Genomic DNA, 15684 nt, shown 5'->3' with positions numbered 1-15684 from the left:
AGTGGTAAGGCAGCACACATGCAGTCTGAAGCTCTGCCCATGAGGCTGGGAGTTCGATCCCAGCAGCCGGCTCAAGGTTGACTCAGCATTCCATCCTTCCGAGGTCGGTAAAATGAGTACCCAGCTTGCTGGGGGGTAAACGGTCATGACTGGGGAAGGCACTGGCAAACCACCCCGTATTGAGTCTGCCATGAAAACGCTGGAGGGCGTCACCCCAAGGGTCAGACATGGCCTGGTGCTTGCACAGGGGATACCTTTACCTTATATCTCAAGGCTAGGTATTCTGGACACCAGGGGCCGTTCGGCAAGATCAATTTCATCTATTAACACCAAGTTGTAGGAATGAAGGAAACGTTCCGGATGCTTCCATGGTCACTGTTCTGAAGACACCCAGGTGTCTGATTTGGGGCTCAGGTGAATTAGGCTGGTCCGAAAGAGAGAGCTTCTGTGGGACGAGGCAAAAGCTACAAGATGGTGGCCGTAGGGGGCCTCTCTGAGGAAATATTCTGCAAACAATCCCTCCCCTTGCTGTAGCTGCTCCGATGCTCCACCGCCATGTTTATTTCCCATTTTGATCCTTCAAATTCCACTTAGTGTATTAAGAAACCAAGAGAATAGGACTTCGATTGTGGAGGGGGTGAAATTTGACCCGGACAAACCTGCAGGGAAGAAAGTGATGACAGGTGAGTGGGCTGTTCTAGGTAAGGCCACATCCCCACCCCATCTCCCAAAGGAACAGATATACAGTCTATCAAACCCTTATTTTCATCTGAGGAACTGAGGGCTCTGTTTTCCTCTCAGGCCTGCAGAGTAGGGTTGGCTAACCAAGAGTGACAGGGCCAGGCGCATTGAGATGGGTCACCGTGTGGGTCTGAAGCGATGTAGAATGACGTTGGAGTCCTGTGGCACAAGACCAACGAGGTTTTATTTTGGGGATAAGCTTTCCTGAGCATGCACACTTCTTCAGATACCTGAAGAACAAAATCTCAACCTAGAGACACCTTGAAGACCAACTAAGTTTGATTCCAGATATAAGCTTCTGTGTAGATTCAGGTGACAGGCCGTGTTGGTCTGAAACAGCAGGAAAAAGTCCAGTGGCTCCTTTAAGAAGAGTTGGTTCTTATATGCCACTTTTCTCTATCTGAAGGAGTCTCAAAGTGGCTTACAGTCGCCTTCCCTTTCCTCTCCCCACAACAGACACCCTGTGAGGGAGGGGAGGCTGAGAGAGCCCTGAGATTACTGACGAAGAAGAAGAGTTGGTTCTTATATGTCGCTTTTCTCTATCTGAAGGAGTCTCAAAGCGGCTTCCATTCGCCTTCCCTTCCTCTCCCCACAATAGACACCCTGTGAGGGAGGGGAGGCTGAGAGAGCCCTGATATTACTGCCTGGTCAGAACAGCTTTCTCAGGGCTGTGGCCAGCCCAAGGTCACAGCTGATTGGGGATTTGAACTCGGGATTTGAATTTGATGCTTGTTATACAGGCTGTCTGAAATACGTCACATGATATATAACACTCCTAAAATATAATGCTCCTCATAATATTGTTCCAGTAAGAACACACGCTTGCTTATTATAGACTAACATCTCCTAAAAGATGCCAAGGACATTGAATTAGGGGTCACCTGGGGTGGATATGCCCCTAGTGATATGCAGCACACTCTATACCCCATTTTGTATCTTTAGGTCTTACCCTCTGGAGGTTGGCATCTCTAGGTCCAAATCACCCCCAAAACCACCTTCTCCATTATCTGCCTGCCTGGCCTCTAAGATCAGGGCAAAGACTTTCCGCCAAATTTGACTTCCGCCAATCAAGATTGAGGGGGATTGGCAGTAGGGTCTTATTGGTCATTGCCCCCGGTCTGTGCAACCCCCCCCCACACACACACACCTGCACAACTTTTGGACTTTGCTCGAAGGAAACTCAGGACATCCCTTTGATCAGACCCACTGGAAAAGCCTCACCTGCTTTGACGATATTACCCAGATGGTTTTAGGACAGTGCTTTGATAGTTGAGACATTAATGTTTGAATATTGCTTTTCCAGATCGCTGTTGGAAAACATCTTGCGGGGAGGCAGATGGGGCTCAAAGAGCAGGGTTACCTAAATAATTCAATGATAGGGCTTTAGACATCTGAGATATCCTAGCATTAATACGTACGATTGAGGGCTCTTCGTTTTGGAATATGAAACTCTCAGCAGAGGATTGGGAAGGAACGAGAGATCCCGGATGAAAGAGAACGCCGTCCCAAGAACTTCTACCGTCTACATCTGAAGACGTGAAAGGAACGCACTGGTAAATACATGGCCTTTTTTGAGGCTTCTGGGTTGGGATATACCTGGAGATTTGGGGACGGTGGCCCCTGGGGAGGGCTGGGTTTGGGAAGAGGGGGGGACTGCAATGGCGGGGAGGCAAGGGGGCAGGAGGGGGAGACAAGAAGGTCATGGGGCTGGGGGCAGAGCAGCTGTGGGGGCGAGACAAGATGGGCACAGTGATGACTGGTTCACACATGTCCCGTGTCAACCCGTGTCCATGGAAAGATGCTGGGGACTTGAGGTGGGGGATCCAAAGGTTTGGGAGGGGGTGACAGGAAGGTCATGGGGCTGGGGGCAGAGCAGCTGCGGGGGCGAGGCAAGATGGACACAGAGATGACTGGTGTCTGCCTTCCAAAGTGGCCATTTAAGTCTTGATCCTCCCGAACCCCACCCTCTTCAGGCTCCACCCCCTCACAAATCTCCAGTTTCCCCCCCCAAGCCAGAACTGGGACCCCCACCTCACCATGAGAAAAGAGTTTTCTGCAGATTGCTTGGTGGTCAGCAAAATTGCCTCTCAAGAGGGGCCGTGGCGGAGAGGTCTGGTTCCCATTTTGCGTGCGGAGCAGGGCGGAGACTATGAAACGCCAGCCTGAAACCACGAAGATATGTAAATTGATTAAACCATCAGTTCTTTGAGGGGGGGGGAGACTATTTGCCCTCCCCCCCAAAAAAAACCTCACACCCATATCGAAATACACACTGTTATTTTAATGCTGATGACTGTATGGAGGAAGCCTCCCCTTTTCTCCAAATTGCTTGGCTTTTCTTCTTTTCATTTGATCTGGCTGCCTTCTAACTTTTGAAGGCCTGGGTGGGGATCCGTTCTTGAAAAAAAACCCTAAGAAGAGCTAAAAACACCCTGACATCTTCACGCCAGCGGTTAAACCATCCGCCTTGATCTCGGCGGGTGGTCTATGGATTTAGGGTTGCCAGTTCTGGGTTGGGAAATTCCAGGAGATTTCAGAGACGGTGTCTGTGTCGAGCAGAATTTGGGGAGGGAAGGGATATAATACCCTAGAATCCATCTTCCAAGGCAGCCAGTTTCTTCCAGGGGATCTGATCTCTGTGGCCTGGTGGGTTGGTTGCAAACCCAGATCTCCAGCCATCCCCTGGAGCTTGGCAACCCTCCTCATGCGATCTAGGGTTCTTGACTGACTTAGGAAATTCCCAGATAGCCCGGAGAAAGACAGAAGAGAATCCCAGACAGAAGAGAATATAATGTTATAGAATCCACCCTACAAAGCTGCCCTTTTCCCCAGAGGACCTGATTTCTGTCAACTGGGGTTCTGAGAGGTCTCCAGCCACCAGGGAGGCCAATTGAAATGGAGGGATGGGGTTCCAGGAAGCTCCTGGAGATTTAGGGAGGAGGGGAACTGATCTCTGCAATCTGGAGAGGAGCTGGAATTCCGGGGGATCCCCAGGCCCCACCTGGAGGCTGGCACCCCTGACCCTCAGTGGGGTCCAAGGCCACAGAGTCCCCCCTCCCAAGCAGCCCTTTCCTCCAGGGAAACTGATCTCTGCAGTCTGGAGAGGAGCTGGAATTCCGGGGGATCCCCAGGCCCCACCTGGAGGCTGGCATCCCTGACCCTCAGTGGGGTCCAAGGCCACAGAGTCCCCCTCCCAAGCAGCCCTTTCCTCCAGGGGAACTGATCCCTGCAGTCTGGAGAGGAGCTGGAATTCCAGGGGATCCCCAGGCCCCACCTGGAGGCTGGCATCCCTGACCCTCAGTGGGGTCCAAGGCCACAGAGTCCCCCTCCCAAGCAGCCCTTTCCTCCAGGGGAACTGATCCCTGCATTCTGGAGAGGAGCTGGAATTCCAGGGGATCCCCAGGCCCCACCTGGAGGCTGGCATCCCTGACCCTCAGTGGGGTCCAAGGCCACAGAGTCCCCCCTCCCAAGCAGCCCTTTCCTCCAGGGGAACTGAGCTCTGCAGTCTGGAGAGGAGCTGTCATTCCGGGGAGAGGGGAGTCCCCAGGCCTGCCCTGGAGACTGGCACCCGCGGCCCCTGTGCCTGCGCGGCCTCTTCGGCGCGCCCACGTGGCTCCGGCCAGTAGCTGCCTGGGCCCATCTGGTTCGCATCAGAGGCCCGGGCGCGTTGAGTTTCCGCGGTCTGCGGGCGCCCGCGGTGCCAAGCAGCCTCCCTCTCCGCCCCTCCATGGATCCCCGCCCGGGACGGGATGAGAGGAGAAGGGACCAGACCGCCTTTCTCTCCCTCCCATTCCCGACTTATCAGACCGGCCCAACCCGGAGAAGGAGGTCAAGACCGGACAGGGGACACGTGTGAACCCGGCATCTCTGCTCCCATCTCGTCTCCCCTCGCCCTCGCGGCTGCTTTGCCCCCAGCCCCATCACTTTCCCGTCTCCCCCCCCCAACCCCTTGGATCCCCCACCCCAAGCCCCCAGCATCTTTCCCTGGACACGGGTCGACACGGGGGCACGTGTGAACCGTGCATCTCCGTGCCCATCTCGTCTCGCCCCCGCGGGTGCTGTGCCCCCAGCCCCATGACCTTCCTGTCTCCCGCTCCCGGCCCCCTCCCATCTATCCATCGCGCGTCTCCCCCCCCCCCCGGCCGCCCCCTATGGGCGTCCATCATCTCTCATCTCCTGGCTCCCGTTGCCATGGCAACGTTCCCGGGCTGGTACAGCGACAAGCCGCAGCCTGTATCAGGAGATGGGGAGGGGGGGGGGCGGAAAAAAGGGGAGGGGGGCTGATGCGCGAGGAAGACCGGGAGGGGGGAGGCTCGGAGGTCCAGGCGTGCAACCGGTGTCTGTTCTTTGCACGCTCGCCTCTTTCCTGCCTCCTCCAACCTGTGGTCCTCCAGATGTTCGTGGACTACCATTCCCATGAGCCCCTGCCAGCGTTCGCTGGCAGGGGCTCATGGGGATGGTAGTCCACGAACATCTGGAGGACCACAGGTTGACTAGCCCTGCTCTAGAGAGCGCCTGATGCGCGGCTGGCCACCTGAGCCTGGGGTCCGCGGGCGCCATCGGGAATGGATAAACGGGGTGCGGGGTTCCCCAACAGGCGCCCCCTCCCCCCCCCAAAAAATAATCAAAAGGGTCTTCCAGCTGGCCAAGATGGCTCGGGCGCATCCCTGCTCCCTTCTCCCCAGGGATGGCGTGGCAGCCAGGCAGGGGGAGAGGGGGGGGGGCTGCCCTGCCTTGCCCTGCCCTGCCGGGGGGGGGCGCTGCCCTGGTGCCCCCGGCCCCCCTCCCCAACTGCACTCCGCTGCTGGCCCCGCCGAGCGGTCGGGATGAATGAGTGTCCGGCCGCTACCACTAGGCCGGCCGGGCGGGGGGAACCGTGGCGGGGAAGCGGCAGCCGCCGGGCGAGGGGACGCCGCGCGGAGGGGAGGCTGGAAGGGGCTGGGCCGGCGAGAGGCGCCGCCCTCCCTCGTTCCCTCCCCGAACGTCCCTTCTCTTCACTCTCTCCCCCCCCTCCGCCGCCCCAATGGTTTCGGCCGCGTTTAAAGGGCTCCGACCGGCTGGGGCGGGAGCAGACGCCGAGCGGCGGCGGCGGCGGCAGGTAGGGCGCTGGAGCCGGGCGCTTTGCAAAAAAAGGGGCGCGGGGATGGGGGGCTGGCATGCATGCATGCATGCATGGACGAACGAGCCCCTTCTTGCACCGGAGGGGGGGGAGAGTAGAGCGTTTGAATGCAGTTAGGAGAGCGGAGGGCTGATCCCCCCCCCTTACCCCAGAGGGGCTTAGACCCCTGGCGGGCGCGCCCCAGCACCCCCCCCCTTTGCCATGGCTGCGGTGCTTGCAGGGCCCCTTCCCCCGTTGGAGAGGCGGGTCGGGAAGATTTAGTGGCTTTTGGGGGGGGGCACAGGAAGGAAACCGGGGCGGGGGAGGGTCGGAAAGGGCGAGAACAGGTAATGCAATGCAATATTAGGGGGGGATGCAAAGTCGGAGAGGAGGAGGGGGCGAAGCCGTCGGAGATGGTGCCCGCCTGGATCTTTGGGGAGGGGGCGCGAAATCGACTATTTCCTCCTGGCCCCCCACCACAATAGCTTGGCGCCTTACACTGGGCGAGCCGAGCTGGGGAGGGGAAGGCTGGCTAACGCCCACCAGGCTCTAAGGGGGGGTGTTGATCCGTCAACAGGGGGAGGGGGGCTAGAGGGGTAAGAGATGACACCCACCTGCCACCTGATCCCTCCCCCCTGCCCTCCCCCCACACACACCCAGGGGTTTTGGGGCTGCCTGGCATTTCTCTGGCGCTTACGGATGTTTGCCTGCGATTTCGCGATTGGTTTTTGCAGGAATCCGGCCCTAATTCGGAAGCTGACATCTCCCCTTTCTCAAACAGACATCCCTGGGCGGGGGGAAGTTAAAATATGCATGTCTAGGGAGGGGGGGGGTTGCCCAAAATTCCTCTTCCTGTATCATTTTCGCCCTGGGTTTGTGCAAAGGGTCTAGGGCGTGGGACCGGAGCATTTAGAGGAGGGGTCTCTTGGCTCTGGGAACTGGGTCAGCGTGATGGATTGGGGGTGGGGGGCGTCTTCTCGGGAAGCAAGGATCCTGTGCTTTCTTCCCGACTGCTCTCACCCCCTTGCGTTCTCTCCTCCGTTCCCTCGCTAGCTCGTGTTGGGCCCATTTTGCAGACGGGGAATACTGAGGCTGCGATCGCCCTGGCAAACCCGAGACTGGGACAATGTGTGTCTGAATTTGGGTCTCGGAGGCCTGAGGCCGGTGCTGTAATCTGATGGGCCGCCCCGCAGGGTGTGCGTAACAGGTTGGTCTCTCCCGTTTACGAGCACAGAGGGTTGACTCCCACCCCTGACAGCTTCTCCCTCCATTTCCCTCATGGGTGCGTTTTTTTTTTTTGGGGGGGGGGTCTTTCGTGTATCTTGCAATGCTGTTTCCAGACCTTTCTAGAAAGGGTTTGTTTAAAATTCAATCTGCTTTGGAGGAACGAGCAAGCGGAAGCAACTTAGGAGAAACCACAGTCCCTCGGATGGGAGTATCTTGCTAAGTAGGAATTAGATCTGGAGTGTGCATGGAATGGGGGGGGTGTGTCTGGGAGGAGGTGCCTAGGAAACAGGAGACCAATTCCCAGGGATTTGACACCTAACTGGGCCGCTTGTGTTATCTGTGGACTGCATCGGTCAGGAAACTTGGATCAGGAAACGCGAGAAGGGCCAGATCGGTGCGCACTGGTTGTGGGGAAAGACCCACCGGAGAACCTGAGGCTTCTGAACCGAAGGAAGGCCCGACTGGATCAGGCCAGCACTCCTTAGAATCATAGAATCATAGAGTTGGAAGGGGCCATACAGGCCATCTAGTCCAACCCCCTGCTCAACGCAGGATCAGCCCTAAGCATCCTAAAGCAAAAGGATTTAGGATTCCTTCTAGCCTAGCCTCCCGTCTCACACGGTGGTCAACCAGTTCTGTGCAAACGGATGTCATCGATCCTAAGGCAGTGTGCAGGGGAATCAGGGGGGCTTTCGGCGTTTTAACAAGACGGGAAGGGCAGGCGGGGTATCAGCTGCCGGAGAAAGCATTGTAAACTCTCTCCCAGCTCCTGTGTGTGTGTGTGTGTTTACAACGTCAGCTCTGCTTGAGCTGTATCCTGGAAGCGAAAGTCACTGTGTGCCAACCTGGTTTTGGAAACGTGCGTTCGAAAGGCTCTTTCCCTACAATCCCTGACGAAGACCAAGGGCCCTGCCCACAAACGGATCCAGGCTCTTCCTTGTATTCAAAGGGAGCTTGCCGTTCGAGCAGCAGACCATGTGCTCAGCAGGCAGAGGCGGGGATGGGTTCCCTCCCTGACCTTGCTGGTTGAAAGCTCCTGGGAAGGGGAGGTTCTCCGCCTGAGGCTGTGAAGTCCAAGGGAGTCACTTTTAGGGGAGAAGACTCCATGGGCCTGGTTCATTTCAGCCTGTCTATAGGCTGTGTGAGCGGGGGGGGGGGGGGGGTTATGGTTGCCGACTTTGGGCTGGGTAATTCTTGGAGATTTGGTAATGGAGCCTCTGTTTGGCAGGCAGGGGGTCCTGGGTTCAATCCCTGGCATCTCCAGTTAGAAGGACCAGGCAGGAGGGGATGGGAAAGATCCTTGGACCCTGGCTCACTGGCAGAGCCTCTGCTTGGGAGGCAGAAGGTCCCAGGTTCAATCCCCGGCATCTCCAGTGAAAAGGACCAGGCAGGAGGGGATGGGAAAGACCTTGGCCTGAGACCCTGGCTCAATGGCAGAGCCTCTGCTTGGCAGGCAGAAGGTCCCAGGTTCAATCCCCGGCATCTCCAGTGAAAAGGACCAGGCAGGCGGGGATGGGGAAGACCTTGGGCTGAGAGCCTGGCTCAGTGGCAGAGCCTCTGTTTGGCAGGCAGAAGGTCCCAGGTTCTATCCCCAGCATCTCCAGTTAGAAGGACCAGCAGGAGGGGATGGGAAAGACCCTGACCTGAGACCCTGGCTCAGTGGCAGAGCTCTTGGTTGGCATAAAGAAGGTCCCAGGTTCAATCCTGATGACTTTGGGGGAGGGGTGTGGCATGGGTGCTGGGTGAATCTGGACAAGGCCCAAGCTGTTTGTGCGCATGAGGGAGTGTCGGCGCACGGCTCTTTTATTCTCTAGCAAGAGAATTTTCAATTGACAAGGTTAGGGCATGTTGTCAAAAATCATGGAAGAATTTAAGACTTTTTGCAACAGCATTGTTCTTCTTCCACGTGAAATTGAGTGAGATGCTTGCCCCGCCTTGAGTAATGATTTCTGGGCCTCCTGGGGGCCAGCTGGAATGGCTCAATCTAGATTGCCTACTTGAATTGGCAGCAGCTTTCCAGGGTCTCCTGTCAAGGTCTTTCCCCTCCCCTCCTGCCTGGTCCTTCTAACTGGAGATGCCGGGGATTGAACCTGGGACCTTCTGCCTGCCAAGCGGAGACTCTGCCACTGAGCCAGGGTCTCAGGCCAAGGTCTTTCCCCTCCCCTCCTGCCTGGTCCTTTTGACTGGAGATGCCGGGGATTGAACCTGGGACCTTCTGCCTGCCAAGCGGAGACTCTGCCACTGAGCCAGGGTCTCAGGCCAAGGCCTTTCCCATCCCCTCCTGCCTGGTCCTTTTCACTGGAGATGCCGGGGATTGAACCTGAGACCTTCTACCTGCCCAGCAGAGGCTCTGCCACTGAGCCAGGGTCTCAGGCCAAGGTCTTTCCCATCCCCTCCTGCCTGGTCCTTTTGACTGGAGATGCCGAGGATTGAACCTGGGACCTTCTACCTGCCCAGCAGAGGCTCTGCCACTGAGCCAGGGTCTCAGGCCAAGGTCCTTCCCATCCCCTCCTGCCTGGTCCTTTTAACTGGAGATGCCGAGGATTGAACCTGGGACCTTCTGCCTGCCAAGCAGAGGCTCTGCCACTGAGCCAGGGTCTCAGGCCAAGGTCTTTCCCATCCCCTCCTGCCTGGTCCTTTTGACTGGAGATGCCGGGGATTGAACCTGGGACCTTCTGCCTGCCCAGCAGAGGCTCTGCCACTGAGCCAGGGTCTCAGGCCAAGGTCTTTCCCATCCCCTCCTGCCTGGTCCTTTTAACTGGAGATGCCGAGGATTGAACCTGGGACCTTCTACCTGCCCAGCAGAGGCTCTGCCACTGAGCCAGGGTCTCAGGCCAAGGTCTTTCCCATCCCCTCCTGCCTGGTCCTTTTAACTGGAGATGCCGAGGATTGAACCTGGGACCTTCTACCTGCCCAGCAGAGGCTCTGCCACTGAGCCAGGGTCTCAGGCCAAGGTCTTTCCCATCCCCTCCTGCCTGGTCCTTTTAACTGGAGATGCCGGGGATTGAACCTGGGACCTTCTACCTGCCCAGCAGAGGCTCTGCCACTGAGCCAGGGTCTCAGGCCAAGGTCTTTCCCATCCCCTCCTGCCTGGTCCTTCTAACTGGAGATGCCGTGGATTGAACCTGGGACCTTCTGCCTGCCCAGCAGAGGCTCTGCCATTGAGCCAGGGTCTCAGGCCAAGGTCTTTCCCATCCCCTCCTGCCTGGTCCTTTGGAGATGCCAGGGATTGAACCTGGGACCTTCTGCCTGCCAAGCAGAAGCTCTGCCACTGAGCCAGGGTTTCAGGCCAAGGTATTTCTCCTCATTTGCTTCCTGGTCCTTCTAACTGGAGATGCCGGGGACTGAACGTGGGACCTCCTGCATGTCGAGCAGAGGCTTTACCACTGGGCCACAGCCCTTCCCTAAGGAACAAAAGGTAAATGGGTTCGCCCCTATTTCCCCCCAGCAATCCTGAGAGGGAAAGAGAGTGATCAAGAAACTTCTTGGCAGAATCGGGATTTGAACCCAGGTCTCCCTAGTCCAGCCAACTGGGGAGGGGGGACCCTGGTCTCCAGGCCATCAATTTGCCCTCTATCCTGTTAGAGCAGCCAGCAATCTGTACTTCAAATCCGCGGCACAAGTATCAATTCCCCCTGCCTCCTTCCCAGCGCTTACTTGTTTTTTGCATGGTATTACTGGGTCAGGGAACAATGTTATTTCCCTTGAAGTTTGAAAGGGGTGCATGTATGGAGGAGGGAAGTACAAGTTCATACAAATTCCTTGGGATCCAAAGACTGGAAACCAAAAATCGGAAGAAGATGGAAAGATGGGGGAAGTGGGTGGTTTTTTTGATACATGGCTGGTGCAGGGCAGGTCCGCACACGGCTTGTGTGTTGCCCGATTTCTCAGCCCCTGATAACTGGATAGCAGGACGACATCTCCGTTGGGTGTGAAAACGCGATGACTCAGGCGTACGTGCAGGGTCGGCGTTAAATGACGGGTTGGGATGCTCAAGGGAGCGACGGGGGTGTGCAGACCAGCCTTTAAATGCACGGTGTGAATGGCGAAACACACTGAAAGGGTGATGTGCTTACCTGGTCTCTTTATCCAGCGGGACCCAGAGCCCCACAATTGGTTGTGTTTGTCCCTTAGGGCTGCCGTCGTGTTTGCCCAGTTCGAAAGAGACTCAGGACAAGAGCCGGGCCATAGAGGGCTGGATGCCAAGTCTGGGTCAGGAATGTCCTGGAGAGCTTAGGAAGGGACTGCTATAAAGACTGACTTCCAACCCAGCCGTTTCCTGCAGGAGAACTGATCTCTGTCCCTGGGGGATCAGTTTGAATCCCAGGCGATCTCCAGGCACCCCCTGGAGGCTGGCAACCCAACCCACAGGTGAGCTTCACCTGGCTGCCTCGACTTAAACTCAGGCTGAGGCTGCGGGAGGCAGCTTGGCCGAGAAGGGTCATTTTGGAGCATCCGCCGGGCCAGAGCTTTGGAGAGTCGGGACAGGGCAAACTTCTCGGCCGCGCCCCCCCCCCCCCTTGTCCCACGCGTGTGACAGGTGGCAGGACTCCTGTGTTTTCGCAGGTGTGCACTGTTGCGCGGAGGTGGTGCGAGGATGTGTTTGCTTCTCCCTCCTGCAGGTGCCAATTCGCACTGCGTATTTTGGGTGTTAATGAGAAGCCGGGAAGGGGGGTGGGTGGGAGGAATACGTGGAGGTTGCTCTTCGCCCTTTCAGAGGACTGGAGATCCCGGCTCAGATGTGGAAGAACCGGTGGGAATGATGGTGCCAGCCTCCAGGTGGGGCCTGGAGGTCCCCCGGAATGACATCTCGGCTCCAGTCTACAGAGACAGGTTTCCCCTCGAGAACATGGAGGCCTGGGAGGGTGGGGTCTATGGCAGGGGTGGCCAAACGGTGGCTCTCCAGATGTCCGCGGACTACAATGCCCATGAGCCCCTGCCACCGGCAGGGGCTCATGGGCATTGTAGTCCGCGGACATCTGGAGAGCCACCGTTTGGCCACCGCTGTTGTGCTGCGTTGTCTCCGACTGGAGTCCCTGTCCCCAAATCTTCAGGAGTTTCCCAACCTGGATCCAGCCACCCCAACCCCATTCTCTGCCAGAGGCCGGAGGATCAAGCCTTTGTGATCCCAGGGATCCATTGCTTTGGACAGTGCAGGACTTGTTCATACCAAACCGTTCGCTCCAGGAGGGCAGCTTTGTTGGACGGGGCGCTGCCAAGCGAGCTCTGGAAGCTCACGGTCTGGCATGTTTCCTTGGACGTCCACCAAGCTGAAAGGCGCCGTGCTTTGACAGATCGACATGTGCTTCCCTTCTCATTTTGGAATCCATGCGCATATTTGGAGTTTTGAAACGGAGTGACGGACAGGAGCGCTCCCCCTTCCTACGGCTTCCGTGGGAGGGGAAACGAATAACGAGGCGTATTTTACAGAGCCCCCACCCACTTTGTAAAAACTTGGTTTTTTTGTCGGGCAGTATTGGGGGGTACCACAATGGGGCGCCTGTTTTAAGGTCTTGCAGAGGGACAGACCATAATGGGATGAAATGAATGCAAAATAACTTCCGTCTAAACCTCCAGAAGAAGTTCCTGATAGTTAGAGTGGTTTCTCAGCGGAACAGGCTTCCTCGGGAGGTGGTGGGTTCTCCATTTTTGGAATTTTTTAAGCAGAGGCTGGAGAGCCATCTGACGGAGAGACTGATTCTGTGAATTCTCTCCTGCATAGTCCAGGGGGTTGGACTAAACGACCCAGGAGGCCCCTTCCAACTATATGATTCTATGATTCTAAATTCCGTCTCAACCTCCGGAAGAAGTTCCTGACAGTGAGAGCAGTTCCTCAGTGGAACAGGCTTCCTCGGGAGGTGGTGGGTTCTCCATCTTTGAAGATTTTTGAACAGAGGCTGGAGAGCCGTCTGACAGAGAGGCTGATTCTGTGAAGGTTCAAGGGGATGGCAGGTGACAGTGGGTGAGCAAGAGGGTTGTGAGTGTCTTGCACAGTGCAGGGGGTTGGACTAGATGACCCCGGAAGTCCCTTCCAACTCTAGGATTATGATTCCATGGCTTGCCTTTGCATATCCCTGAGTGACCTTTTTGCATTTCTCAATGTCTGCAGGCTGGATGATCTGCCCGCGCCTGGCCCGGCCTGACCCCAGGTGCCCCCCTGGTGATCATGTGGCCCCTGCCACTTGCCGTCTCCACCGTCGCCGCCGTCCTTCTCTCCTCGTTGCCGCCTGTGCCGGGCGGCCTCCCCGCACGTGCCGTATTCACTGTCTCGGACGCGGCCCTCACCCACCTGGCGGTTCACCAGGACACGGGTGAGGTCTACCTCGGCGCCATCAACCGCATCTACAAGCTCTCGGCCAACCTGAGCCAGCTGCGGACTCATGCCACGGGCCCGGTGCCCGATGACCCCCGTTGCTACCCTCCGCCGGGCGTGCGGCTCTGCGCGCACCCGCTGGCCCCCGCTGATAACGTCAACAAGCTGCTGCTGATCGACTACGCCGGCGGGCGGCTGGTGGCGTGCGGCAGCATCTGGCAAGGCGTGTGCCAGCTTCTGCGGCTCGACGACTTGGCCAAGCTGGGGGAGCCGCACCAGCGGAAGGAGCACTACCTTTCGGGCGGCCGCGAGCCGGACGCCATGGTTGGCGTCATCGTGGAGAAACCCGGGCAGCCCAGCCGCTTCTTTGTCGGCACGTCCATCGGAGGCCGCTCGGAATATTTCCCCACCCTCTCCAGCCGCCGCTTGGCCCCCGACGCCACCAGCCCGGAGATGTTCAGCCTCGTTTACCAGGACGAGTTTGTGTCCTCCCAGATCAAGGTGCCTTCGGACACCCTCTCGCTGTACCCGGCCTTCGACATCTACTACGTCTCCGCCTTCGTCTCGGGAGGCTTTGTGTACTTCCTGACCTTGCAGCTGGACACGGCCCAGACCCCCCTAGAGCCAGCAGGTGGGCCGGTGGGCCCCGGAGCGTCCGGCGGAGAGAGGTTCTTCTCCTCCAAAATCGTGCGCCTGTGTGCCAACGACACAGAGTTCTACTCTTACGTGGAGTTCCCCCTGGGCTGCTCCAAGGACGGGGTGGAGTATCGCCTCGTGCAGGCCGCGCAGCTGGCCAAGGCGGGCCGCCAGCTGGCCCGCGCCCTGGGCATTGCGGAGGGGCAGGACGTCCTCTACGCGGCCTTCTCGCAAGGGCAGAAGAACCGGGCCGCCCCGCCCCGCGAGAGCCTCCTCTGCCTCTTCACGCTGGACAAGGTCAACCAACGCATCCGGGAGCGCATCCAGTCATGCTACCGCGGCGAGGGACGGCTCTCGCTGCCGTGGCTTCTTAACAAAGAGCTGCCCTGCATCAACACGGTACATCTCGGGGCCCTCACAGTGTCCAGGGGAGAGCTGGGGAGTTAAAACATCTCTCAGGGAAACGGAGGGGTGTGATATGGGTCCTGCCCACACGGTTTAATTCTAGGCCTCAGTGACAGTGACGTCAGGGGCCAAGAAGGTTTCCTAGCCACTTAAAAGGGCCCTGCTGATTTCTACTTGCTCATTTCCATTTCTTTTAACAGGGGGAACTAGAACTCTGTACCTCAAGGCCCTCAAATTCTGCCTTGTTTTGGCTGCTGTGGTCAAAACCATGCAATGGGGGAGGGGGAACGTAAATCTTGCAGTTCACAGAGGAATTCCCATGTTCCTAGGTTAACATGAACCATGAAAAGAAGTTCTTGTCTTCAGAGTCTTTAATAACAATCAAGACTAGAATCCTCTAGTTTCGTGGTAAGACTTCCTCAGCTTTGAAATAATAATTGGATGCAGCCCCGAAATGTGACCTCTATTCTGTTCCCGAGAGGCCTTGAGCTCTGTTTGAATTTCTTTGGGTTGCGTGCAATTAGGATTTCAAAGCTGAGGAAGTCTTACCACGAAACTAGTCATTACCTAGGATTCTAGTACCTTTTTTTTTTAAGGCTCTAAAGAGAAGAACTTCTCTTTGCGTCTCATCGGCACATAGTTGGAACAGGAATTCCTCTGTCGAAACTGTGACAGCCCTGCCTTCCCCATCCTTAACATTAGCGGGGGGAGTAGAGTTTGTGAGGCTTGGGGATACAGTGTCCTTGAGGGATGTCCGAGAGAGGGAGCGCGATCCCTTTTGATCCCAACCCCTGACCCCTTTCCTTCTCCGTCTCCTTTTTCTCCCAGCCCATGCAAATCAACGGGAATTTCTGTGGGCTGGTGCTCAACCAGCCTCTAGGGGGACTGCAGGTCATCGAAGGGCGCCCCCTGCTGGAAGAGAAGGCCGAGGGCATGGCCAGCGTCGCCGCCTACACCTACCGCGGACACTCGGTGGTCTTCATCGGCACTCGCACGGGCAACCTGAAGAAGGTGAGACGTTCCGCTCGCGGGCAGGAGGTTGAGGCTGGCAGCCAAAGGTGTGGAGGGTCAGCTTGGAGGGCTCTCTGGTTTATACCAATGCGCTGTGCGGAATTGAGAAGACTTTCTACGTGCCCCTTAGTTGGCGACAGAAGGTTTCACGCCTCCTGGAGCGGCCTTTTGGTCCCGGCGGTGATGCCGGGTTAAAAAATAAATTGGAGTGGGAGCAAAGCAGCCTTTTGGGACAGGAGCACCAGTTTCCGGT

The 15684-nt window shown here is 57.2% G+C and overlaps 1 protein-coding gene and 1 long non-coding RNA gene across 3 annotated transcripts in view; one reads left to right on the top strand and one right to left on the bottom strand.

Moving 5' to 3' along the window:
- Positions 1 to 470: 470 nt before the first annotated feature.
- On the bottom strand, positions 471 to 2875 carry LOC143833605 (uncharacterized). Its single transcript, XR_013229667.1, has 3 exons — positions 2778 to 2875; positions 1963 to 2101; positions 471 to 659 (listed from the first exon to the last, which is right to left on the bottom strand). It is a non-coding gene; the product is annotated as an uncharacterized LOC143833605 (long non-coding RNA).
- Positions 2876 to 5716: 2841 nt separating this feature from the next.
- Positions 5717 to 15684, top strand: part of PLXNA3 (plexin A3) — a 101887-nt gene continuing 91919 nt past the window's right edge. Inside the window, exons 1-5 of one of the 2 annotated variants that reach the window (XM_077329628.1) lie at positions 5717 to 5839; positions 6893 to 7046; positions 11201 to 11437; positions 13176 to 14414; positions 15249 to 15431. In XM_077329628.1, the coding sequence (XP_077185743.1) occupies positions 13233 to 14414; positions 15249 to 15431 (1365 nt within the window). In that variant the 5' untranslated portion in view covers positions 5717 to 5839; positions 6893 to 7046; positions 11201 to 11437; positions 13176 to 13232. The remainder of the gene's footprint in view (positions 5840 to 6892; positions 7047 to 11200; positions 11438 to 13175; positions 14415 to 15248; positions 15432 to 15684) is intronic. The other variant, XM_077329627.1, reaches the window with a different exon arrangement.

This window comes from Paroedura picta, chromosome 3 (genome assembly GCF_049243985.1).
Source record: "Paroedura picta isolate Pp20150507F chromosome 3, Ppicta_v3.0, whole genome shotgun sequence".
Lineage (NCBI taxonomy): Eukaryota > Metazoa > Chordata > Lepidosauria > Squamata > Gekkonidae > Paroedura > Paroedura picta.
The sequence above is the reverse complement of the archived record's forward strand: the minus strand, read 5'-3'. Positions and strand labels throughout refer to the sequence as shown.